Genomic DNA, 9,813 nt, shown 5'->3' on the forward strand with positions numbered 1-9,813 from the left:
ATAAAAAACTCTCTGGCTCAACCAGAGAGTTCAATAATAGTAGTAATAATGGTAGAAATAATAGTAATTTGTGGCCTTAAAGGAAATACTGCACTTATCCAAGAGCCTAAAGACCATTCTGGAAGGATATGGCTTTTTTATTTATCACTGGGTGCAAGGAGGATGGCATATATACATATATGTCATCAAGTTCTAAATCTGAGTGATCTCATTACACATTAATGTAGGTTTTTTTTTTTTTAAATGCAAACTCACTGGTTCTGGTGTGACCCTAGAATTTGCATCACTAACAAGACATCCAAGTGATCCCATAACAGAAAAACACTTTAAAAACACAACTTGGTGTGAGTGGAGCTCTTTGACCAGCACACTTCCCATTTCAGGTGTTTAATATGTGGTATATTGAATTACTGTTCCCAGTCCTCAGAGCAATAAGATACATATTATGGCCTCTTGAACACTCAACTACCTAAAGTCTTCATAATACAACCCATAATTAAGGTTTTTGTGTAAAAAAGATAGAACAAGTGAAAAAATAGAACAAGCAAAATCATATATCCTGAGGTTTTATCTTTATTTTCTTGACAAGACGCTGCTTCCATCTTCAACCAACTAAATTATCTTTCTCCATTTTTCCCATTGACCATACTATGAATCCACAGAGGGAGGCAAATTACTAATGAAGAAAAAAAACTCTTTATCCAGTAAAAAATGATGTAAATATGTACTATACTATGTATTTTTAAATTTTTCTACATACAAGATTTCTAGATTTGGGGCTTCTCTATGTATGATTCTGGACCTAAAATGCTGAGCTATCTCTAAAACTATTCTTTTAATTCCTGCTGGTCTTCAAATACTATTGTGATAAACTTGATGATTTATTAATTAAGCTCATTCATTTTAGGATGAAAATCTGCCATTTTAAATGAAATTGTGTGACCTATTGTAAGTGATTTCCAATGAAATTTTAACCCGGAATTAAATAGGGACACTAAGAAGCACACAACCGAGGAATTTATGGGAATGTCATATGAAGGCTTTCCTTTGATACTTACTAACATGAACTAATAAAGTATGTTTTCCACAAATAGCTTTTCATGTTCTGTCCTAGGCTTCAAAGTATATTTTCTCCTAAAGTTATTTTCTTAACTCTTTGCTTAATCATACTCTTGACCCTTCTACCCAAAACATTGTAATGAGAGATAACCTCGTCAGTCTCTAAACACATTCTACAACTTCCCATTATTTTTATGCAAAATTGTATGAAGACCCAGTTATATACAGGTACTTAGTTTTTTTTAAGTTAGCTACCTAATAAGTGTACCTAACACTTCAGTATGATCTGTCACCGCTCCCTAGTAACTTTCTGAATACTGAGCAATGTATAAGTACGCTAAGGGACAAAAATTAATCAAATTGTGTGTCTTATAAATGTCCTAACATCTGTGTCTATTTATAAACTTAATGTCTTCTAGACATCTCCAACTGAGCAGCTACTTTAAGTTTTTAGCTGAATCTAGTAACCCATCAAGCAGAAATTAAAGTACAGTTTATGAAGTGCGTGAATGATTAGGTTGATAAATATTCCAGACATAAAAAAATCTTATGGTTGCTAAAGAAATATAATACTTTAAAAGATTTTAAAGTAGTTGTTTCCTGAATGTCTTTTTTTCTCCAAACATTAGACCAAGGTGCATTGTTTACAAAAATTTATTTATACAAATTTTACACACTTTATATAACAGTTATCAAAGTCCTAGTTATAGATATCATGTGTGTAATAATACTTGGTTAAGATGTTTTATAATCAGTTGCACACAAAATAAAAGCTTCAAGACTAACATCTACCTAAATTATCACTATATCATAAATCTGCTCCAGATTAGTAAGGCTCTTGGCATTTCTAAAAAGTATACAAAAGATTAAATTGGGTGATCACTGTAAAATGCTTGCAACTAGCCACGGGAACACTAAATTAGACTTTATAAATAAAAGGTTAACTAGAGCCCTATTTCACCACTAACAGCTGACACAAATACAGAAAATTCTGCCCATTATCCAAGGAACAAATAATTAAGACTAAAATGCAAGCTGATGTGTTGCAGCATTGTAGGGCCACTAAATAGCCATCTGTGGTTCGTGGCGATTTCAAAGGCGAAGAAAGGCACTAAAGCTGCGAACTGCATCCCGTGTCACACTGCCTGAGGAGACTGCAGGTTTAAAGACTGTTCCTGTAGCAGCTCACAGGCTGCTCTCTGTTTGCAATGTGATCTCCGGGCAGCATCCACCCGCCTGGGAATGCAAATACAATTGTTTTCTTTGATGTATGACTTCATGCTGACCAAATTCGTAAAGGAAAAAGGAAAAGTCCTTTAAACTTTGCAAACTAATGCTTAATTTTTTATCTTGATTTTTTTTTTCCAAAAATCTGTGCCTAAAATTTAGGAGATTGGCTGGTTTGTTGCTGCTTGATCTGGTTGCTGGGTGAAGGTTCTTTTGTTTATAAAGATTACTCTATATATGTTCAAGAAATTGACAGGAAACAGACATGCTTTCTTTAGCCAAGACAGGATACAAGGGTGGGTTGTGGGAGCTTGCTTACCTCACTCCTGACCACAGATAGAAGATAGTACTCGTACATATGAAGATGAGGTTTAAATGATTTATCAGTTAGTCAAACTGAGCAACATGTGAAGACTACACATTCTAATATGACAAAGATTGGTTTTATGAAATAAATTTTACTAAGCAATAAGCCATAATGTAGAAAAATACATTTTACCTACAAACTCAATAAACAAGAAACAAAAGGTTCATACTTAGTGCATAATTACTTCGTGGTAGCTACACCGGGTTCCTAAACTTTACAATAACTGCTTGCATCAAACAACAACCAAAAAAAATGAGAAGCATTCACAAATTTAAGGTAAGTGAATGAAAAATGGTAAACGATACTTAAAACAGTGCAGGAGGGCAGGAAGGAGGGGTGTCCAGAAAACCCACAAAGGACAAGGGTGGCTTCTACAGAGCAGGGTTCAAAGGGGAGGATCCGGGCCATTTCAGGAGATGAGAAGCATGGACAGCACTGGAGAAAAACACATTGTACTTTGCACCATTTCCAATACCCAGCGCCCAACATCAGTCAGGCAGGGGGCCCTGCGGAGGGGCGGGACTTGCCCCCAGCTTCCCAGACCTGGGGTAGTCCTCAAACTTGTCCCTCTGCAGGGTCCTCCTCTGCCGCCCCTGCTCTGCGTCTTCCAATACACCTCCATTTCTCTCACTTTGGTCCAATTGCCCTAGCCTTGGGATATTAGGTTCCCTGGAGAATCGGGAATAACAGAAAAGAGAGCTCTTTTTCCAAGCCGCTCTCTTCTGTACAATTCTTCAATCCTTCTCCCAGGGAATGACGTGAATTCTAGGGAAAAGCACAATTTGGATCGAGCTGTTGTTTAATTAGAATTTCTTTCTGGGCTGAGAGTCTAAAGAGAGATAAATACACGTTAAAGTAGAATCAAAGAAAGCGAAAGTGTTGGGTTTTGCCACCCAGCCAGTGGGACAATGCCCACTTGACTTCAGTTAGGCTGGGGTTCCAGCAGCCTGCCCCAGAGACTCACTGGGAAAGAATGCCATCAGCAATTCTCCACGTCATCACCTCAGAACTCCCGTGGAGCAGGGCATCACTGCTTATGTACAGTAGCAAATGGTCAATATTAATATCTTCAGGCCTGTTGTGGATAAAAATACTATCCTTTTAATTCCAGTTTACAAAAATAGGAGTAATATTCAAAACAATGATTGTCTATTTTTTTCTATTCATTTTATATAAAAACATAAACAGCTCCGGTGAATTTTCAATCCTTGTGCAGACTTCGTATGAATTGCTCTCTGTTATACCTATATATTCTTTATATATATTTATAATATATCAATAATTGGTCCACAAAGTATATCTGTGCATTCTCTAGTGCTTTGTAAAAAGAAAAACAATATTATTATCAAAATATTCATTTAATGGCTTTACTTCATACATAAATACATGTTTGGATACAACACATGAGCGATGACTGTTCAGTCAGTTTGGAAAATGACTTTTCATTGTATACACAGGGTAGCTGACAACTCATCGCTACAAGTAGGCTATTCTGCGTCCTTTGTTTTTAACCCTTTGTTTATACCTTTTCCCCAGCACGGCCGCCAAGTATTTCTTGACTGCCATTTGTTTCCGGTAGCGGCTGTAGCTGTCCGTGAAGATGCCATCCGAGTGGCGTTTGGAGAGGGGCATCGAGTCATCCTCAGTGCCGCCACCTAAATTCCCACTGCAAGGAGAGGGGAAGGCGGGGCAGAAGACACAGACTTATTAGCTGTGGGGAGCAAGCGGGCCCCACCCCACGCGGGAGCCCGCTGCGAGCCCGCGAGGTTCGCTCGGATCTTCGGCTGCCCTCCTCGGCTGGGAAGCGGCTGGAGGTCAGGCCGGGATGAAGACCCCTGGGTCCCTCCTTCCTAGCCACGATTTCCTAGCCCTAAATCTTCCAGTACCAGTCCAGATCGTCCAGGAAATCAGCACGCCGCTTTAATCTTTTCTCTGTATCCTGTCTGGTAAGACTTGACTATCCGAGCCTTTGCGCTAAATCGTCCTGACTTGCACCTTCCCACCACCTGATATACAAAGAAAATGACCCAAGGCTAAATGCCAGGTGGGCTCCAGCCACGTATGGATCCCACATCGCTAAGTTGAAAAACGTGATAATAATATAAGGCGACAGGCTGTAGGCAATATTTTTCACCGCATGAATTATTCATTGTGAAAATGTAATCCGCTTCCCCGTGGGCTTTATTAAAATGTTGCCTTCTGCTGACACAGGCTTCATGCAAGACCTCAGCTCTGGGTTTGTCTGGCGGGAGCAAAAACTGTTTCCTTACGTATTCAAATTTAGCGAGTTGGATCCCTTGATTTGCATTTATAGTAAACGCAAAGTCCCTCCCCCCAAAATGCTAAGCTTAAAAGAAATAACAAAATCCTCTCGCGAACCTCGAAGGTTTTCGAATGATTGGAATGGGGTTATTGGCTTGGTGCTCATTCAAAACAGATCAAAATCTCCAGTTTTCTTGCCCTCTTTCTCACAGCCTCGCTCTCTCTTGGGTCAAATTTAACGCCTAATTTTTAGATTTTCGCAGGCGGCGGGCGCCACCCATCCCCATCCCTGGGCGCAGACGCACCTTGGGCCCGCGTGCACGCACAGGCGTAGAAGCGGCCCCGCCCAACCCTCGCGCCCTCCACAGCATCACGTGCCCGTTAACTCTTTCACAAACTCTTACCCCACACCCTTGGCCACGAGGGACTGCAGGTACAGCTGGTCCAGGACTTTGCGGTAGGCCTTGTTAAGGATCTCGTGGGCGATGTCTCTAATGGGAAGGCAAAGTGGACCCAGGGTCACGGCCTAGTCTCGCCAGGTGACAGCCTAGGATCCCCGGCTGCTAGGCTCCTGTGCCTTTTGGCCTTTAAGGAGGGTGACCGAGCAAACGCGAGCGGCTCTCTACTTGGGAGTAACTCTCCCGGACGTTCTCGGGAGTGAATCTAAGACCCAGAGTTAGTCTTGGCCTCTGGGGTGGCCTCCGTGGCCTTTGAGCTTCCAGAATCACAGCTTCGGGCTACAGAGCTCTCTGTCCCTCGGAGCGGCCTCACGGATACGCCAGCTAATTTTCTGTGGCTCTCACGTGTGGATACCCAGGGAAAAGTGAAGCTTGAGGACTTTCATAGAACCAGACCTAGTCCTGGAGTACCACCCTGGCCCTCCCACCACCTCAGGCCTAGGTCGGGTGGGTAGTACCTCCTCTCCGCGGGGTAGTAGAGGGCATAGGCATCACGCAGGGCGGAGGCGGGGCTCCCGGCGCCTGGTGGGTCCCAGTCGTAGAAGTCCTGCAGCTGGTTTCCGTCCTGGTCGTACGCCTCGTCCTCTGGCCTGCGGGATAGCCGTTAGGAGGGTCAACTAAAAGTCCCTGTCCAACTCTGCCAAGACCCAAAGAAAGAATCCCACTGATTTCCTTCTTCATAATGCCCCCCCCCCGAGTTATCCTTTCTTCCAGACAGAGGTAAGGGAACTACACCCAACAGCAATTCCTAAAGGCAAGGCGATTCGCCCACCCCTCAGGCGGATCAAAGATTGCCTGTGGGAGCACTGGGCAACCGTGGAGTCTGCAGTCCTCTATACCTGACCACGGAAAAGGACTGTCCTTCACCCGACCTGGGCTCCCTACCTTCCCTAAGTAGCACCAAGCGCTGGTGAGAAATGTCGTAAATGAGATGCTGACCAAGGTAAAGACTTGGGAAAGGGAGACCCAGAATGGAATAGAAAGCTTAGGTGGGTAGGTAGGGTGTAGGCAGCCAACTCCAGCAGCAGCCACCCCCCACCCGAGCCGCCAAGCCCAGGGGAGCCCTTCCCCGCGCAGATGTAGGTCACGGAGAACCTCCAGCTTCTATTCTGGTCCTGAGAGGATCTGCTAGGAACATGAATAATAAATGCCCCTAAACTTAGTCAGTTTGGCAGCCACTCATTCTGTGGTATATCCACGCGCTCCGGTGCCTATCACCCAGGAAAAGTGCTAGGCATAGGGCTAACTTTGAAAATAGCTGGAGGTGAAATAAAGTTTTCAAGTCCATTGAATAAAGAGTTCCCGCTAATCTGTGAGCGATAGCAGGGTAGCAGGATCCCATCTAACCCCAGAGTGCAGGGAAAGGATCAGCTAGGAAGTGACACTCCTTAGGTTACCAGCGTTCTCTCACCAACTGTTTCCATCCTTAATATGGGACGGGAAAAGTTAAACTAAAACAAGCCCCTTCGCTTTGGGGACTTGGAATGCAGCAGGGTTCAAGTCACACTGGAGTCGCAGGCCTTTCCTGCATCCCTGGAGAGACTCTGAAGCAAGGCGAGCTCCTCCTCCACACGGCCCAAGCTCAGCCTTTCTGGTCCCAGGACCCTGAACCCATATCTTTCAAAATACTCTCTGACCTGCCCTGAGTCCTTGTGCCAGAATCGTAATACAGAAGCTAGAACTCTTCTCTGCGGCCACATCCATGGTCAGATCCCCCCCCCCGCCCCAAGGCGAATGTTCTTGGGCGCGGCCCCAAGAGCCAGTTAGTCCAGCGCGCCTTACTGCCGGGAGCGCCACCCTGCGCCGACGCTGCGCTGCCCATTGCGTGTCCACTGTCCCGCACACAGGTGGGGGGCTCTGGGGCTGCGGTGGGGAACCGCACTATTAAAACTAGGAGTTAAGACTCAAGCCAGGGGTTCTCCATCCTGAGACGAGCGAGGCTGAGCTCCGGGTCCTGCCTGCTTTTCTTCCTCCTTCGCGTCCGTTTTGCTCCCTCCCTCGCAATCTTCTTTCTCTCGAGTCGCTTTCCCTTAACGTAACTGACCCACACCCCATTCCCAAGTCATCTGGGGCTCAAACTCCAATTGAAACAGGAGTCACTAGAAATAAAGCTCTTCGGGTGGGAAAGAATTGGAAATGAGATGAATAGGAAGGGCGGAGAGCGAGAGACCCCGCCCCAATAGTCCAGAGCAAGCTGTAACAAAGCAAAGTGGAGCGCGCTGCATGCTCAACCCCGGCTCTGCTCTGGGAACCGAAGTTCTCCAAACTCATCCTAAGAATAGGTAAAAGAAACCAAGCTGGGGTGCTGCCCTACCCTTTCCTTGAGCAAGGCTGTGGGAGGGAAGGTTTCTATAGCGGTCAGAAACTCGCTCCCTCCACCTGGGTCCCTGGGCTCCACAGAGGAGGAGGAAAGGAGTCTAGCCTTCCTAGAGGCCACCCAGCCCCCAAACTCCTCGGCTTAGCTTGGGCTGGAGCCTGGTACCTAGGCGAAGGCTGGCAGAAACGTACTGGGGGCGTAGGGAGCGATGCTTAGCAGCTTGCAAACGGGAACTGCCGGAGGGCGACCAGGAGGAGGTGTCGGATGAAAGGAAGATCTAACTCAGCCTAGGTGTCCAGTACCTACCTGATCCCGGGGAAGCGGAGTCCGGTGGCTGCAGGTGAGCAGTAGACGCTGCTGTGCATTATTATCCCGTAGACCAGCAGGGCCAACCTCGCTCCGCTACACATGGTCATTCTGCGCAGGAGGGAAAAGAGGGCACACAACGATTGAGAACGCCCCAGGCTTTCCACCCTCCTACCCCTAAGAAACTCCCGGGAGCTGGGGGAGGGAGCGACGCTGCAGCTTCTTGGGTTGAATTCCACTTAGCCGCGGCCGGCGAGCCCTGCCACTTCACAATTGCTGTAGTTGGGAAAAAATAGGTATGCGTATTACCCAGCGCCCAATAACTAGCCAGACCTGGAACTAAAGAAAGCTAACTCGCAAGCTGAGGCTGACGGCAGGGCAGGAAGGAGACCTGCAGGCAAAGAGTCGTTTAGTTCGATAAGATTTCCCCCTTCCTCTTACCGCTGCTGGGAGAAGGTTTGCTGCCAAGTAGGACGGTGGGCAAAGGACTTCTTCAAGTTTCTACGCTGGAATCACAACCCGAGTGGCATCACCGTCTGGCGTTGGTGTCTGAAGAGAAGCCGCGGGAATTAGCAGGAGGAGCTGGGAGACTTGTTTGCCGAGGCTAGTATTCTGCTCAAAAGTTTGTAGACGCACGAAACTAGGAGGGAGCGTGACACCAAAAGAAGGGGGCGAGGAGAGATGTAGAAGAAAGAGGAGGCGAGGAGCCAAAGGGAGGGGGGAGCAACGTGGCTTTAAGTCCACCGGGAGAAAGAAGCTACTGGTAAAAGAAAGGGGGGGGGTCAAGGTAGGAGAAAGAAAAAGGTGAGGGCTGGCCCAGCTGCCGGCCTCAGTGGGAGCACCGGGTCAGGCAGCTTGCGAGAGTCAGTGGCGCCTTCTCAGCTCTGAGGTCTCTGGTTGCGTCTGAAGATGCGGCTTCTTGGGCTGCTGCTGTTGGTTACAGAGGTGACCGGCCTTCTGCTCGTATTTATACATGCAGTTAACAAAAAATCTATCCGAACATGGTTTCAGAAGAGTCCTCTTTGTCAACATCTGTCTATTGCCTTTTAAATACAGAATATTTTGGTTGCACTGTTGCGCTCCGATTTTTATTCATGAAATGACTTCCTTTTTTTTTTTCAGTCACGTAATGATCGGGTATCAGTAAAAGACGTCAGCATCCTAGTCCCTCAAGGAACATATTAACTATTCTGTGCTGTCCTCTAGGATGATAAGATCCGGAGTCATCGACTTCTCATAAACACCTTTCACTCATGCAATCCAATTTTTAAGAAGTCCAATTACTTTGATGGTTTTCAATCTCACCCGTTTCTCAAGGACAGGTAAAAAAATTCATAGAATTTAGAGGATGGCGAAGTCATGTTTTTACTGCATCTCTGCTGAGCCTTCTCGTTACTTTTCCATGAAGCCCTACCAGTGAGTGTTCCGATCTCAGGAATTAAGCACTATCAAGCTTCCCTATTAATAAATTTAATTTAGGTCTCCTAATTTCTTGCGTATGTTCTTCCAGATAGGCAATTAAATGTGGAAGTCGTTTTGTTTTTAAAGGGAAGTCTTGGAGGATTTTCAGTAAATCTCTAACGAGTCTGGCTGTGTTGACAGTCTGTCTCTGTAGATTGATTAGAGCTGAGGCTGCCTTGGGAGCAGAGTCTGTGGAGCTGTCCAGGCTCTGGGTGCTGAACTGCTTGGGCGCAGATGCTCCAAACGTTGAAAATTGCCCCAGCTTAATTTTCACCACAGCCTCTAAATCTGAAGGTTTGGCAGTGGTGCTGTTACTGTGGCAATTCATTGCCTAAATCACCCTGCTGTTTACATTC

At 45.9% G+C, this 9,813-nt stretch overlaps 1 protein-coding gene across 1 annotated transcript; it reads right to left on the reverse strand.

Annotated features, from left to right (window-relative positions):
- Positions 1 to 4,004: 4,004 nt before the first annotated feature.
- On the reverse strand, positions 4,005 to 8,996 carry Adcyap1 (adenylate cyclase activating polypeptide 1). Its single transcript, XM_008826946.3, has 5 exons — positions 8,438 to 8,996; positions 7,997 to 8,107; positions 5,832 to 5,963; positions 5,320 to 5,406; positions 4,005 to 4,319 (listed from the first exon to the last, which is right to left on the reverse strand). The coding sequence occupies exons 2-5, from the start codon at positions 8,104 to 8,106 to the stop codon at positions 4,130 to 4,132; spliced, it is 519 nt and encodes a 172-aa protein (XP_008825168.1). The 5' UTR covers position 8,107; positions 8,438 to 8,996; the 3' UTR covers positions 4,005 to 4,129.
- Positions 8,997 to 9,813: the final 817 nt, after the last annotated feature.

The sequence above is a fragment of the Nannospalax galili genome, unplaced genomic scaffold, assembly GCF_000622305.1.
Source record: "Nannospalax galili isolate Female #2095 unplaced genomic scaffold, S.galili_v1.0 scaffold511, whole genome shotgun sequence".
Lineage (NCBI taxonomy): Eukaryota > Metazoa > Chordata > Mammalia > Rodentia > Spalacidae > Nannospalax > Nannospalax galili.

What these genes read in the sequence shown, in the direction of transcription:
- Adcyap1 (XM_008826946.3), bottom strand. Translation starts at nt 8,106, where the DNA reads ATGACCATGTGTAGCGGAGCGAGGTTGGCCCTGCTGGTCTACGGGATA. An exon ending in TACTACCCCGCGGAGAGGAG is followed by an intron (nt 5,407 to 5,831) that starts GTACTACCCACC and finishes CCTTCCCATTAG; the next exon opens with AGACATCGCCCACGAGATCC. An exon ending in CTCGTGGCCAAGGGTGTGGG is followed by an intron (nt 4,320 to 5,319) that starts GTAAGAGTTTGT and finishes CTCTCCTTGCAG; the next exon opens with TGGGAATTTAGGTGGCGGCA.